General features: G+C 38.1%; 1 protein-coding gene across 2 annotated transcripts in view; it reads right to left on the bottom strand.

Moving 5' to 3' along the window:
- The window catches only part of cpne9 (copine family member IX), a 672,011-nt gene that overhangs the window by 126,066 nt on the left and 528,646 nt on the right, over nt 1-17,299 (bottom strand). For both annotated transcript variants that reach the window (XR_005635832.1, XM_039771535.1), the window contains exons 15-16: nt 6,650-6,696; nt 2,444-2,625 (exon numbers count right to left, since the gene is read on the bottom strand). Coding sequence is in view for 1 of the 2 variants with exons in the window: in XM_039771535.1 (XP_039627469.1) it covers nt 2,444-2,625; nt 6,650-6,696 (229 nt within the window). In the remaining variant the exon portion in view is untranslated. The remainder of the gene's footprint in view (nt 1-2,443; nt 2,626-6,649; nt 6,697-17,299) is intronic.

Genomic DNA, 17,299 nt, shown 5'->3' with positions numbered 1-17,299 from the left:
CCATTGTTGCCTTTTTGAGTCTTGTTATCTGACTGAATTTGAAGGTTTACTCTTCATTGTATTCTTTATTTTCTTTTAGCTTTGGAAGCAAGATAGGGGTTGGGGACTATTTTTGAAAAAAAAAAATGTTTCAACATTATCATAATCTTTTTAAATGTAATAATAAACAGAACGTTAACACAAACAATGATGAAAGCATTTGATTTTCAACTGAGAAATCTCAGCCTTTTACAACTGTGTATGTGAAGACTCTGATTATGCACCAAAAGCAGTGAGGGAAAAGATTTAGATTTTTTTTTTTACTTCTTTGTATAAATTAATACCTGAAACATCAATAATAAAAACACCTCCAGGGAAAACTTCCTGATGATACAGCCTACTGCCTGATCGCATTGTCCAAATGCTTCAATCAAGATAAATAAAAACACAATCCCTACAAGCGCTCTCCCCTGGACACATTTCTGTGCCAATCCTACATATCTGAGTGCTCTTGTGAAAAATTGAATCCATCTTCTTTTAACTAGAGGGTTCAAATCTATTGAGTAAATTGGAAATAAATGAAACTGCACTACATCTAAAAGAGCCATGGACAAATATTCAAGTAGAAACTTTTTTTTTTTTTACATTATGACAAAAAAGGAGGACACTTTAGGCTAGATATCCATTAACAGCAGCAATACTTTTTTGCAAACTGTAAGATCCTTGGAGCACTTCCAGGTACCCGATAAAAGGAGCCAGCGACCACCACTCAGCAGCCAGAGTCGGGTGGGTGGAGGAAGACGAAGCTGAGTGGTGGTGCAAGAGAGGAGTGTTTTGGTATTGCTGTATTGTGCTTTGGGACTGTGTTGTGGCTGGGGAACACGGGGGAGATGAGCCCTCAAAGAAAATAAACGTTTATTTATTTTTATACGTGCCTCCCGTGTCCAGTCTGTGTTGGGTCGAGCGCAATATAGTGCCTTTGTTACAATATATATATAAAAAAATCTTAAAAGTGTGTCTCTGGAAAAACAAAAATGGGAGTTGGCGAGCAAAGCAAGCAGAGGGGGAAGCCCCCTAGTGTTCAATACTTAAAGGGCAGAAGAAATCCACTAGAAGTTTGCAACCGTGTCCCCTTGTTCTGGATGAACTCATTGTAAAATAACAATCTTGGTCCACTGGACTAATTCATCCATCCATTTTCCAACCCGCTGAATCCTAACACAGAGTCACGGGGGGTCTGCTGGAGCCAATCCCAGCCAACACAGGGTGCAAGGCAGGAACAAATCTCGGGCAGGGCGCCAACCCACCACAGGACCTGGAGTAATTCCCTTCATAATTTTTAAGACGTCAATCATGTCTCATCTTAATGTGCTTAAACTGTAAAGGCTCAGCTCTTTTAATCTGTCCTCATAATTCAAGTGTTCTATACTTAAAGGACAGAGGAAATCTACTACAGTTGGAAGATTAACTCTGGGAAATGTTATGAGGGAGCAGCTAAAGTGTGCTCATCTATACTGGAGATTACAGATTGTCTGTTATGGACGTGTTTCTTCTGTGCATCATAGGTTTATTGTATAGTTTTGTATTCATTGTATGTTGTTGGTATTGTACTGCTGTCGCTACTCAGCAGAATGATATGCAAGTAAGAATGTCATCGTCCTGCATGCATATGACAATACACTTAAGCATATGATGAAACATCTTATCAAAAAGCTCCCAGTGAGAGATGTGTAAAGGTTAGGGAGTCAAAATGGGATGCTGAAGGATGCTGGGGACAGATGGGCATGGATGGCAAGTTTATTTTGCACAGACTTGTTTTAGTAAAGTTTAGTATATTTTGCCTAGTAATTATATTGGTGCTATTGTAGCATAATGTACTGTCATGACAAATCTTTCTGTTTTTACAATTCGATTTGTTACAAAACTAAAAAGTTCCATATTTTTACAAAGTATGATTTTTAAAGAAAATACATTTCATTGAGCTTTTCCAATTTCCATTCTTTGCCCTTCGCTTTAAATTGTTAGCAGAGCATTTCATCTCCAATGGATACAATCTATTTAATGACATAAATGAATCACATAATTGCAGCAGACAGAAAAGAGTACAAAGAAGCCAATGAACTGCAGGTCAATTTGAGACACCACTAACTGGAGAGAGTCTGAGAGATGGAAATTGTATTTATTTGACAATATTTGTGTGTTTTCCTTTAGATAAAAGTTAAAAATAAGAAGAGAATCTAATAAACCTTAATAAAATTTTGGTAAAGCAGAGAGCCTGGGTAAAATGACTCTGTTTCTAAATAACCTTTTCAGTCCAGAATCTACCAGATGATTTTTTTTAGTATTGTTGCCAAGACATTTCTAAAGTGACATTCTTTTCTTTTGACAGTGGATGTCCTTTTCCATTCATTCCGAGACATAATAGAATCAGTGAGAGAAATGAAAAGAAAAAATGTAACCTTACCAGTGGGAACTCATGAGAGATTTTTCCATCTGGTGGTAACTTTGCCCCAAATCCATACGCAGGAAAGAGCTTGTCACTGTCGTAGTCCTGAATGATTTCTCCCACAGCCTTGAGGGCCATGGCATAGGCATTCATCTGATACGGATTCATGTAGTGCAGAGAGGTTGGCTGCGAGGGATTTCCTGAATGAAATAAACCACAAGTGTGTAACATATATGTGCGATGTATATAACAGCAAAATATTAGCAGTGATTAAATGAGGGTCTTCACAAAAAATAGACATATAAAGTTGAAGTGGTAATTTGGAAATAATGGAAACACTTCAGATGCCAAAGTAAAAGGCAAGAAAAGTACAAACTGACAATTCTATACATTAAATAGCATTGACAATCTGTATTGTTAATACTTTTAAACATTGCCAAATGAACACAAAGGCTTTAATTTTAATTAGTACAGAAAAACAGCAATTGTGTACAATAATAGTGACGAGAGGCTGAAATGTATAAACTAGAATCATGGTAAATACTGCAAAAAAAAAAAAAGAATGAATATTGAAATTGAACAAATACTTTTATTTTTATAATACATTATTCTTGTATTATAATTATATATAGTCTTTGTGCCAAGAAACACTACTGGGGCTTATTTATACCAACAAAATGTCGGGGCTGCTCTGTTATCTTTAGCCAAGTCATAAATTGTTCATTCTTTTTAGTAATTATGGCGTGTATCTGAAGTTGTTGTTGTTCTGTGTTACAATTTTCATTTAGTGTCTCTAAAAACTTAAATATTCCCCTTGGTACAAATAAAGTTCTAATAAAGTTCTGGGAAAATGCAGCAGTGGTTAGTTCCACATTGGCGTGGTTATTAGTGACGATGTCCTAGTCATGTCAGGGCTTTGGTTTCCCATTGTGCATGTCGACTTATTGTTATTTTCACTTATCCATTGTTCACCATGTGAAGTTTTTAATCCCATTAGCCTTACAGCTGTAAACGTCAATCGCATGGCCTGAGTGGGGACAGTCAAGTTGCTAAACTTCTTAGCCTTATACCCAAGGCTGCTAAACTGGCTGCAGCTCTCCCAGAGCCTAAACTTGTATTAACTAGTGAATGGATGGTTAGAGGAATTAAATGCAGTGGAACCTCCAATTTGTAAATTGCAGTTAAAATGAAACACAAAATAACTGCTTATGCAGAGACATATATTTTTTGTTTGATGACGATCATTTTTAACACACATAGGTTTATGTGTTCTCACATGCTATTTCATCACATATGGTAAAATTAATTAACCTTCCATTGTTAGTTTATGGAAGCTCATATACCTTACTCGTTCTTTTATGAAGACTCAGTAGATAATACAGGTTCATAGCAGAGCACTGGACTTTACTCTGTGATTCCTAGGAGTTTGCTTGAGCTCAGCCTAATCTCCAGGAAACAGGAAAGGGCTAATACTAAGACATGGCAAGAACAAGTTACAGCTTTGTAGTTTCCAGCTGAAAAAACACAATAAAATATACAAATGTGTTTTCATGGGCCTTATCTGCAGGTGGGAACAGAACAAACATTCAATTGTGCTACACTGCAGTGATATGCATTTGGGGATGAGTCAAATGGTGTGAGATATAATTGATTTTATACCACATGTTCCCAGTGATATGCAGATGTTGAAATAACGCTGGGAACCACAGAATTGTGAATGTACCCAGCTGTGCTGGCAAACAGGCAAGTCTTGAGAAAAAAATAATTGTTTTAAAGACGAGCTGATCTTTAAGGAACACACAATACAGTGGTCAGTTAGCTAGCTGAGATCTGTGCAGCCTATTTTAATAATTAAAAAAAATTGTGCCAGTAACAGAAATGCAAAATGGCCTGAAAGATCCGTAGCTCAGCCATTCTTTTCCCAAACTGACTGCCCTGAGTTGATCATTGCTCTGATGTGAAAAGCAGTTAACTAGGAGATGCACATTATCTTCAAAAATAACACAAAAGATGTCTTTTTTGGTAACCAGGAGTAAAACTGAAAACCAAAAGCTGAACTTTTCTGAACATTAAAACCTGTCTGTCTAAACCAAAAGGGCTCAACTGTAATTGTCAGGTTAGAGCCCTAAGTAAAAATCCTACTAAATAACAAGATCCAAAACACAAAGACAGAAACTAGATCTATACAAAGGAGCAAGGATTGAAACTGAAATTGCGAAAATGAAACTTTCAAATACAGTAAACCCTCGTTTATCGCGGTTTATTCGCATTTCCGTGAAGTAGGATTCTTTATTTATAAATCGAATATTTTCACAGTTAGGGCATACAAAACCTGTTTACGGCCTTCTAAAAACGTTTTTTTTAACATTATTAGAGCCCTCTAGACATGAAATAACACCCTTTAGTCAAAAGTTTAAACTATGCTCCATGACAAGACAGAGATGACAGTTCCATCTCACAATTAAAAGAATGCAAACATATCTTCCTCTTCAAAGGAGTGCGCGTCAGGAGCAGAGAATGTCAGAGAGAGAGAGAGACAGAGAGAGAAAAGCAAACAATCAAAAATCAATAGGGCTGTTCGGGCTTTTAAGTATGTGAAGCACCGCCGGACAAAGCAGCTGCTCACACCCTCTCCGTCAGGAGCAGAGAATGTCAGAGAGAGTGAGAGAGACAGAGAAAAGCAAACAATCAAAAATCAATACGTGCTGTTCGGGAAGTATGCGAAGCACCCCGTGGGAAGCATATCGTATATCACTGAGGATTGGGTAGCTTCTCAGCCATCTGCCAATAGCACCCCTTGTACGAAATCAACTGGGGAAACCAACTGAGGAAGCATGTACCATAAATTAAAAGACCCATTGTCCGCAGAAATCAGCGAACCAACGAAAAATCTGTGATATATATTTAGATATGCTTACATTAAAAATCTTCGATGGAGTGAAGCTGCGAAAGTCGAAGCGTGATATAGCAAGGGATTACTGTAGTACTTGCCAACTAACTTTATCGATGTGACAGAAACTCAAAAATTCCAACTGTCCTTATAAAATCAAAACTTTTAAAATCCTGATTTGTATGCAATCAGCTCTCACAAAAAAAAAAAAAACTCTGAAATTTGCTGTGATTGGAAGATTAATTTCTTTTACCCCACAAAAACAAAATCCTTTGTAACCAGAAGGCAAGCTATCACTGCAAAGAATCAAAACTTGGAAATTTTCTGACTGGAAGGTGAGCACAGTGACTGCAATGGGATGCTTTACTACAAAAATCCAAACTCAAGAAAGCAAACAACCTGAAGATGTCTTTGGATGGATTCCTTCAAGACAGACAATACTTTACTTGTCCCCAAGGAGAAATTAAAATTTTACAGAAACACAGAAAAACATTTGACCTGGGTATCAGAGAGCTGCTGCTTGCTGACAATAGCAGACTTGTAAGTGGCAGTAAGATGAGGCCAGACCTGCTCAGATTTATATTTAAATTCATTAATATTTGGATTGATCAGGTCCAGCTTGTAGTGTCCAAGAATAAATATGCCTAACAGACACTTGATTCCTTCTTTAAAGTCACCAACATTCAGAATGACTAATCAAAAAGATATTGGTAGAGAGTGAATCGGTTCTGTTGCTAAATATTTCTGGAATCAGTTTTAGGCACCCAACCAAGCCCCCTGTTTACCCTGTATTGGGATGAGGAAAAAAGAACAGATCAATTAAAGTTCTGTAAAAGTAATACTGTAGAAAATAAATGTCTAGGGTTCCTAGATGAAGATAAGTCAGAGCCAATTACCATTGATTTTGTTGAAATACAGAAAATGTTTAATGGTGGTGGGACGGGAGGAGTGACAGAGAGAAGTAGAGGGGATGTTTAGAGGAAAAAAATGCTTCAGTGGTGCTTTCTGTCATGGAAAGTGGGATTGCAAGGCCCCCCTAAGCAAATTGTGACAAAGAAACACCTTTAGTTTTGCTCCAAGGGGTTACAGAACTTTCTTCACAGTTTGTTTAACTTTACGTTCTCCACATAATCTTCAAGCTATTGAAAGCATTACTTTCGGGCTCCTATGACATTTACTCCATATTGGAGACATGTTTAGGTATTTTTTTTATAAAGACAATAAGAATACCTATACAGTATTTGATAAAAATGTGTGAAGGATTAATTGATTAATTGTTTACTCTGTACTTCTTTGGATAAGCATATAAATAATTATGATGATAACACACTTACCATTAGATGCCGTGAAATCGATTGCTACCGTAAAGTTAAGCTGAGTTCTATATGAAAAAAGAGAAAGGAGCAATTAAAAAAGATGTTCAGAAATTTATCGCAACCATTTAAAACAAGGGACGCTGTTTTTATGCACTCTTCAAACAATTCATTTTGGACATTTTCTCCCCTTTTGGTAACGCTTTAGGTATCCATTATAAGCGGTGGTTGGTGCTGCTGCATCATCACAGATTGTGCACTAGCTGTTGTCTCTGTGGAGTGTGCTAGTGCTTTGGCGGTCTGCTGGTGTGTTACTCCATTGCTCCTCCCATAACCTCAAAGATTTGCAGGTTTGGCTACTTTGTGAGTCTTATAGGCTTGTATGGGGGTCCCATAAATTCCAGGAAGTGGTCAATAACGCAGAAGTAGGCTGTAGTCACTGAATTTATCACTAAGTATCGTATGCCTACAGTCAGGTTAATCAATCCATCGAGCAGCTCCATGCTGAGTTGATTAAGCGTGCATTTCAGCAGTTTGAATCATGCATGTGATTTGGAAGATAATTTTTTTCTTAAAGACAACCTAGCAGATTTTCAAAATGAAATGATGGTTGCATTTTTCAACACTAATAAAATTAGACAAAACTTAATTAATGACGTTACATTGCAATGCTAAGGCATCTGTGGTAGAACATTAAAAAAAAAAAAAAAAACATCCAGAGAAGTTACATTTTGGCACCAGGAAAACTCACCTGCACACTCCATGTTGCCAGTCAAAGAGTTTTTGACCAACAAACAAAACAATGTCCAGTCATCCAATTGTAAACCTCAAGTCTCAAACATGTGTCTTGCTACTAAAACATTGTCAAATAAACCACTTCTCAGAAAGTCATTCACACAAATGAAAATGGAATGCGTTCAGATATGAATGAGCTTTAGAATTAAAGACCCGCCTCCTCACCTCATTCATTGGTCAGGAGTTCAGCCCAGTACCAGTTCATTCTTTGGCTGACATTACCCTACAGGTGATATACCAAAAAGCGTGCACTGGGAGACACATCAAACTTAAGTTTGAAAGTTAAATAAAAGTGAGTGAAAACATTGTGAGGAACAGAAAACGCCTATCTGAGATGCTGCAACAAGAAGAAGGTCAATACACGAGTGCAGCTTCACAGACTGACACCAAATAATCGTGAGGTACTTCAGTTGTGGATGGGCAGGGGGACTGTAATTCAAATGTTCACTCTCATCTGATGGAATTCAATTTTTATTCACAAGAACACATTCCAGAAGCAATTTTTATATTAATATTTTAATGTTTGAGTTCTTGTGAACATACGACTGGATGACTTGACATGTGGATTATGCAACACGGGTAATGTGAGATTTTTTCATGGATGGATATGATCTTATTTGCTCTTGTCCAATGCTGGTAACCATAGACCTCTTTTGCCTCAGAAACTCCGTTCTGTGTGAAAACATAACATACATTTTTTTTCTTAGCCGTCACTGCAACCTATATGAGGCAGGTTCATTTTTGGAAGTAGTACTCATTTAATTATGGGAAAACATCTACCATATAGTAAAACACTATCCCTCCACTCTCTAAGTCCCTCTGAGCAATCTGATTGGTCAGTATGGCTTTGGTGTGATTGGTCAGTTTGGCTTTGGTGATGCAACGAAAGAGGAAATGCGAGTGGGGAAAGGGATGCGGAGGGTCACCTTTAAAAAAATGGCAAGTATAAAAACGGACACCTAGAAAATAATCACAGAGTCTGAAAAGCGAGCTTTATGGGAACGTGATTGGGGAAGTAATAGCAAGTATTTTAAATTATTAGTGTTTGACAGGTAGCGTGGCTAGTAATTAATAAAACTGTATTATCTGTTAATAGGTGCTTAGAATGAATAGCTAAACTAAAGTGTTACCTCTTTTTTGTACAGTGCTCCTTCCACAGCACTGTATTTTCTGCCTTCAACAAAGAAAAACAAAAAGTACACGTGCAACAAAGCATCTTTAGAAAATCAGTTTAATTCTAAGTGTTAGAAACATGAAAGGCCACAAAGGGTAACATTACAGTCCAAGTCTCTCTAAGACTAATTTGCATTTCTATTCTAAACATGCTTCACCATACTTTTTAATACTACCCTACCTTCCACGATATTATACAGTTGCTTAAGAAAACTATGACCAGACTTTTTGCCAAAGCCATTATTGTCTCTTTACAGAAAAGAAATAAAGCAACCTGTCAAATAGCTCTGTAAAATATCCATGCATGGCTTAGGCAGTAGGTAAGAAAACACAGATTTTAGAGAGATCAGGTCACAACCTAAAGAGACAAAGAGTTAATTTGCTCTGTTCATTTTATGAATGCCATAATAATGATCAAGAATGGCCTGCAGCTAACATAATAACATTAGGAGCAATGAAGCTTTTCTGACATTTATCATGAGTTACCGTTTGTCAATAGGTGGAACACGACATGACTTTCAAAGATAATGTCACTGTAGGGTTTATTCAGTGTATATAGAGAGCTTTTAAGTGACATGTGTCGTTCCACAAAGCAACCCCACATAACCATGCACTACATAACCTATTATAAAATTCTGAAATGCAATGGCACCTACCATACCAGATAAAGGTTAAGGGTGTTCTGAGAACAGACTGAAATGTACCTGATAGACTATAAATTATTCTCAAAAAACGAAGCTAAAAACCCTAATCTGAGAGTTGATACTGACCCAACCCCTTCCTTTCAATGAGGTGGACAGATTTCAGCCTTTGAGCAAATTGACACATCAGCTTGATTAGGCCATCAGAATGCGTATCAGGTAAATTAATGTCACATAGTTCGCTTTCAGGAAACACAACTAATAGAATCGGGAATTCATTACCATGCTTTAACTGCTCTGAATGAAATTCGCTATGAGTCGTATAATGATGGAAAAAAAAAAAAAGACATCTAGTTGGCATGGGGAGAAAATGACATTATAATTGGCTTCAAAGTTTCATTTTGTTCAGCTAAAAACTAGTCCAAGGTACAATTAAGTGTCTCGCTGGAAAGATGAAGCTCTATACATGGGATATACAATGACAATAAAAAGAATGAACATACACACAGAGAGAAGCAAAATGCAAAGATATGAAGTGGTTCAGCACATAAGAACTGTTAATCATTATGTGGCCCCACAATATATGAAGAGGTCAGGAAGAGAATGACTCATAAAGTAAGAAAATTAATGATGTTGAAGGCTAGGAAACCTGAACAATGTTGAATCTTTCATTTTAGAATAGGAGGCATTCTGTCCTGCAAGGTGCAATAAACAGAAATGGCATCAGCTTGGGGGTAAAATCTCCTAACATCTGTGAGGATTACTGTGTCAGGATGTAAGACAGGTGATGAGAGTCTATTTGAATAGTAGCAGAAGGGATGAGAACACACAGTACTTACGGAAGCAACATCCAAAAGCAGTCATAGGAGAATAATAAGAATTGATACATGACCTAAGAGTGCTCAGTCGGCCGAGAGGTATGACTGATCATAAGAGTTTAAATAAATACAGTTATCCCTAGTGATTCCTGGGGGTTAGGGGCGCAGGACCCACATGAATGTGAAAATTCATTTTGGGCCCATAATTACAAAGTATTCTGCGTTTATTGCACTAAACAAGATGTGAACCATTACAAGAAATATGAGGTAGAGCAATCACTGTGCAAGCAAACCACTTGTGTGCCTTGCTGCCGAGACAAAGATACGTGGTGTCTCCCAGACAAAATGTGTGGTTCCCACAGTTCTTTGGTGAACTGCATTTTTAGTGAACTGTAAATGACGCAGTACTCCCTGGGCCTACTGGGATTTGCAGTCCATTTAAGTAGCTTTGCTACTTTTCCACAAAAGTTCACAAAACTCACAAAATAATTTCTGTTTAATTATTGATGACAAAACTGAGAATAGGTGGATCTGTGAATCGTAACCCTTGTAAATCGCAAGGGCCAACCTGTAGTGGCAGTGGTGTAGCTAGGGGCAGGCGGTGGGGGAAGTCCGCCCCGGGCAGCACATTTTTGATGGCATCATTAATGGCCAAAAGGGTCAGTACAATTTGTGTGTAAGCAGCAGCGTACGTAAAAATATCACTCATGAATGAAAAAAGTTAAATTCTCTGATTTTTATCCACAAATGCTTCAAAAATAATTTTTAGACTGTCCTTCTGTGATGACATCAGACACAGCAGTTGAAATTTATGAGGCAATTACAAAAATAAACAGAAACATTACACCAATAATAATTTCAAGGAAGATAAACAACTAATTTAAAATCTATAATTTCGTCTTGTTATCAAACTGAATGAGGGTGGCGCAGTGGGTAGCGCTGCTGCCTCGCAGTTAGGAGACCTGGGTTCGCTTTCTGGGTTTGCATGTTCTCCCCGTGTCTGCATGGGTTTCCTCCGGGAGCTCTGATTTCTTCCCACAGTCCAAAAAGTTGCCGGTTAGGTGTATTGGCGATTCTAAATTGTTCCTAATGTGTGCTTGGTGTGTATGTGTGCCTGCCCTGTGGTGGGCTGGCACCCTGCCCGGGATTTGTTCCTGCCTTGCGGCCTGTGTTGGCTGGGACCCTGTAGTTAGGATTAGCAGGTTGGTGGATAGATGGATGGATCAATCCGAATGCGTTCTTGCTCTATACAGAAAACATCCCCACCTATCATTTGTACACTACACTGGTTCTGGTTTTTGCATCATAATTATATTAAAGTAATAATTAGAGCATGGCTTATCAATGTGTCTGTACTATATTCTTGTCTAGTTGATCCTTATAAAAATTATATGTGAAACAATATTGCTGTTTCTCTCTCTATATATGAATAAATCTATGCAAAATGTATCTTAATTTTTCTCTATACGTCATTTTAATTTTCTATTTAAACAGGTTAACATATTCAGATATGTTGGAGGGCAGCAAATTGAAGCACCGCCCTGCCACAAGAGTCACGAAGTCTTGCCTCTGTATAGAGGTGATCAGATCTGGTGAAACAGGTGCTCATGGGAAAAATATGACATAATGAGGCTTGATATAACACATTACTGCATATTTTGAAGTTCAAACCATTCATGCTTGCCTACAGAGTAGTCATTTGGTCAACACCAGTACATACAATATATGGAGACACTTGTGAGGTCCTGCGCTTCTTCTCACCCACTCCCATCTGATTAACGGAATGGCATCAAATCTGAGTCCAGACTCATTTAATGTGCGGCTCCTAGCTGGTGGAACAAGCTGCCCACTTCCATTCAAACTGCTGACTCCCTCAGTGTCTTTAAGAAGACTCTCTTATTCAGTAAATTTCTGTCTAATTGATAATGGCTTTGTCAGGTTTTTGTAACCAAGGAAGTGTAACTCACTTGCATTTTGTTTTGTGCTCTTCACTGGCATGGAAGATTATTTAAAAGTAATACAACGCATTAACTGTGTTGATATGTAATACATATGCAAGTATGACATTTAATTTTAGCACGGTTTTGTCGTGTCATAATTAAAAACATATTAACCAAATGATCGATTGCTTTTCACTACAGCACACAATTTTCATGTTAGGTTAAAATGCAATACAAAAGCACAATGCATTTTGATTCATGTCCATATCTAATAGCAAAACAGGTCTGCTGCAATTCTCCTAGCACATTTCAGTATATATTATATTTCACTTCAACACTACACTTTAATTATGGCAAAACTAAATGCCTAATCTGCGTCAAAATGTTTTGGGAATGGGCAAGTTGGGAAAAGAGGCGTTCCAATCAAGAGTATATTGTACTTGGAAAGAATGTGAACAGAGAATTGATAAGGCAGGGGATCCACTATCTAATTAAACTGGTGGAATCTAAATGATGATTTATTCTCTTGCGTGTCAAAAGAAGGTACAAACTATATAGTATCTGTTATTCACAGAGGATAAAGAATAAATAGTTATGAATTAACCAAGCTCCGCGATGCTAACACATGTTTCACTATATTCAGTATTTAGTTAAAATTGCTAACAACTCTCACCTCAAAAAAATAACCTCACTGCTTAGTTTAACATGTATAAAACAAAAACAACTTTAGGCAACTTAGTATAAGAGTATACTTTTTTAGCGAGACCTAAAATGTATGTTTTGCCACTTCAGTTTAACCACTAGTCCATATTGACTAAACTTATGTTCACCACCAAAGTACAGAAGCGTTTATCCGCCCTTTTTCCAACTTTAGACGCCCCTTGCCCTGCCTTTTAATGCTGATTGGTGATTTGATTACTTTTAATTTGCATGTTTAAAGTGTGATGTTGAATCAAAATGCAATGATTGCGGCACTATCACTAAGCAAAATGCAATATGTCTGCCTTGGTTTTAGTTATGACATGCAATCTATGAACAAAAATTAAAGTGCAACATGCTTTTTATGTTGCATTTTAATCTGACAATAAAATTGTGTGCTGTATTGAAAAGCAATCGATTGATTGCTTCATAATTATGACACGATAAAATTGTGACCAAATCAAATGTCCCTGTTACATATATATTGCATTTCACTGTAATTAACAAATTGGATTGCATTTAATTTTGCCGCAAATACTGTAATCTCCCATACACTTGTGATGATCGATTTTGTAACCTTGTTTTGTAACACTTTTTCCCCCAGACTGATGTTTACTTGATTATGCTGACCTCTTTTGTAAGTTGCTTTGGATAAAAGCACCAACTGAGCAAATAAATGCAAATTAAATGGACTAGAATGGCAGAAAAAGACTGTTGGATGTCAAAGTGAAAACAGATCTCTTCAAAGTGATCTAAATGTATTACATTGATTGCACAAGTATTCACACACCTATATTTTCACTGGTGAAGCCAACTGATTATAGAAGTCACATAACTAATTAAATAAAGACCACCTGTCTGTAGTCAAGTCAACTCTGTAAAAAGTTGATTGAGAAATACAAGTCAGGAGATGGAGACAAGAAAATATCCAAGTCACTGAATGTCCCTTGGTGTTCATTTAAATTAAAGATGGAAAGAGTACGGCAGAGTTGTAAATCTGCAGAGAGCAAGAAGAGGAAGACTAGTTAGGTAGGCCCCCAAGAAACCTATGAATACTCTGAACGAGTGCATGCAACAATTGTTACCTCAGTACTTCAACAATTGCAGCTTTATGGGAGACTGGCAAAGAGGAAGATGCTGTTAAATAAATGTACGTGACATCTCAGCAGAAGGCACATGGTAGACTTTGAATTAGCTGAAGGAAGGGCTTGTGATGTGATGAGACTAAAATGGAGCATTTTGGCCTAAACACCACATTTGCTATATGCCAAACGCTGTACATTATCAAACATGCCATCCTCTCCATGAAGCATGGCTGAGGGGATGCTTCACCGCAGCAGGCCTGATAAGGTGTGTGAGGGTGGAGAGGAAAATAAATGCAACAATACGGTGGGAGGCCATGGAGGAAAACCTGATGCAGTCTTCAAGAAACCTGCACCTTGGGAAAGGATTTGCTTTCCAGAAAAACAACAACTCCATGAATAAAGCCAAAGCTACAAGGAATGACTACAATGTTAATGTACTGGAGAAGTCTGAGTTCAGATCTCAAACCAACAGAGAATTTGTGGTTGGACTTGAATCTGATAGAGCTTGAGCACTTTCATTACAAAGGATTTGGGAAAAACTGCAGCGTCTAGATGGGTAAAGCGGTACAGTCCTGCACATAGAAATGCAAGGCTGCCATGGCTGCCCAGGTTACATATACTAGATACTGAATTGAAGGGGGTGAACACTTAATGTGATCAAGTGTTTTCTGTTTTATATTTGCAGAGAGCTGTTTTTGACTTTGATATTATAGTGATCAATTGGCAAAAAGTCAAATTAAATCCACTGTAATTCAATGTTGTATAATAAGGGGGATGTGCAGAGCTGTAGTAGCTAAAGGGGGATAAAACTGATGACCCACAGCATGAAGTTATGGGAAAGAGTAATGGAAGCTAGGTTAAGAAGTGAGGTGATGATTAGTGAGCAGCAGTACAGTTTCATGCAATGCAAGAGCACCACACATGTAATGTTTGCTCTGAGGATGCTGATGGAGAAGTTTAGAGAAGGCCAGAAGGAGTTGCATTGCGTCTTTGTGGACCTGGAGAAAGCATATGACAGGGTGCCTCGAGAGGAGTTGTGGTATTGTATGAGGAAGTCGGGAGTGGCAGAGAAGTACGTAAGAGTTGTACAGGATATGTACGAGGGAAAAGTGACAGTGGTGAGGTCTGCGGTAGGAGCGACGGATGCATTCAAGGTGGAGGTGGGATTACATCAGGGATCGGCTCTGAGCCCTTTCTTATTTGCAATGGTGACAGACGAGATTAGACAGGAGTCCCCGTGGACTATGATGTTTGCTGATGACATTGTGATCTGTAGCGATAGTAGGGAGAAGATTGAGGGGACCCTGGGGAGGTGGAGATATGCTCTAGAGAGGAGAGGAATGAAGGTCAGTAGGAACAAGACAGAATACAAGTGTGTAAATGAGAGGGAGGTCAGTGGAATGGTGAGGATGAGGGGAGTAGAGCTGATGAAGGTGGATGAGTTTAAATACTTGGGATCAACAGTACAGAGTAATAGGGATTATGGAAGAGAGGTGAAAAAGAGAGTGCAGGCAGGGTGGAATGGGTGGAGAAGAGTGTCAGGAGTGATTTGTGACAGACGGGTATCTGCAAGAGTGAAAGGGAAGGTCTACAGGATGTTAGTGAGACCAGCTTATGTTGTGTGGGTTGGAGACGGTGGCACTGACCAGAAAGCAGGAGACAGAGCTGGAGGTGGCAGAGTTAAAGATGCTAAGATTTGTATTGAGTGTGACGAAGATGGACAGGATTAGAAATGAGGACATTAGAGGGTCAGCTCAGGTTGGACGGTTGGGAGACAAAGTCAGAGAGGTGAGATTGTGTTGGTTTGGACATGTGGAGAGGAGAGATGCTGGGTATATTGGGAGAAGGATGCTAAGGATAGAGCTGCCAGGCAAGAGAAAAAGTGGAAGGCCTAAGAGAAGGTTTATGGATGTGGTGAGAGAGGACAAGCAGGTGATGGGTGTAACAAAACAAGATGACGAGGACAGAAAGATATGGAAGAAGATGATCCGCTGTGGAAACCCCTAACGGGAGCAGCCGAAAGAAGAAGAAGATGAACTGAGTCAATGTTGTGCAATAAAAAATATGAAAACTTCCAAAGATGTGAACACTTTTTATAGGCCCTGCACCAGCCTATAAAATTTTTCATATTCCTGTTGGAGTGAATAGAAAATTTTCTATCTGTAATATTATGTTCTAAAAATAAGCTTTACAACACCACTTTATCTTTTTATTTATTTTATTTTTTTTGCTCCATTCATCTTAATGCGTCATTTTTCTCTCTATTCAATCAATGGGAGGTTCTTGAAAGAAAAAAGAAAAGCAAGGTCAATAAAAGAAAAGCTAGCTAGCTGCACTGTGGAGGTGTCTTCACACATATGGTGGGTGGGGGGATCTAAGATGAAGCTACGATATGGCAAGTAGAAAATGAATTTGCTGTTACTGAAGGTTTTTAGGGAGAGCAGCTCAAGACAGCAGACGACAGACAACACCAGATAAGGCCGTGTTCACACAATCCATGCACGAATGTGCAGAAGGCAGCTGGTATATGAATACTAAATGTACATCTTTACCAATTCTCACTAAGTCAAGTGTTATGATTATTATTTTGTATGGTAGTTACATACTTTCGATTTGTGTTTATCAATTGTCAAATATGAAAAATTGGGAAGTTTACTTTAAAACATGGAACTTTGATGCAGCAAGGACTTACCTAAAATTTTAGAGCCCATAGCCTGCTTTATATTCAGTATACAGTGTAATTTTAAACTCAGGGAATGTATTTGCATGATGAGTATGAGAAGCCATTACCCCTGGTATGTATGAAGAAATAATTCACAATAAGATATATTTGATGAACTGGATGAGCTGTGGATAAAAATTGTATACTCTTGTGTAAAAGACAAGAAGAAAGGTGGATTTTGTTATCTGTCCTTTGTCTTCCGTACTTCACGTGCTTATCGCTGAAGTATTCAGCTGCAACTCCTACTTACCATCCTTACTCTTTCCATAAATTCCTACCTCAGAACATAATGATTGGAGCATCGAGGGCACATCGGCTAACTACTGTAGTCAACTTTAATCGTGTCTGTCCTAACAGAGGTGGACTGTGTATTTGTATGTTAAACTACTCCTAAATACAAGCCAAGTGTAAAATTATTATTTCAACTGTGATTTATTTGTGCTGCTCTTGGGGTTATTTTGGATTTGAGGCAGTACTCTAAACACAAGAACATTTCTATATTGTGATTCCCATTGCTGAACCTGGTCAAACTGGGGATGTAAAGCTCCATGCTGGACACATAAGCTAAGATATGTGACCCAAAGACTCAAACAGGTTAAGTTATCTCAATTATCTTGTCTAAATAGTTTATTTGTACAGTTCTGGGCAGTAAATGGGGTATACAGTACATACCATAAAAGTGTGCAAGTGTGTGTGACCTAATCTCAAGCCTGTCATGTCCTTAAAAGTTCCCTCCTGTGGGTGGCACCTATAAAGGGAGTCCTTTCTGGATCCAGAGCAAGATTTACATTTTACCAT

Source organism: Polypterus senegalus, chromosome 12 (genome assembly GCF_016835505.1).
Source record: "Polypterus senegalus isolate Bchr_013 chromosome 12, ASM1683550v1, whole genome shotgun sequence".
Classification (NCBI taxonomy): domain Eukaryota; kingdom Metazoa; phylum Chordata; class Cladistia; order Polypteriformes; family Polypteridae; genus Polypterus; species Polypterus senegalus.
The sequence above is the reverse complement of the archived record's forward strand: the minus strand, read 5'-3'. Positions and strand labels throughout refer to the sequence as shown.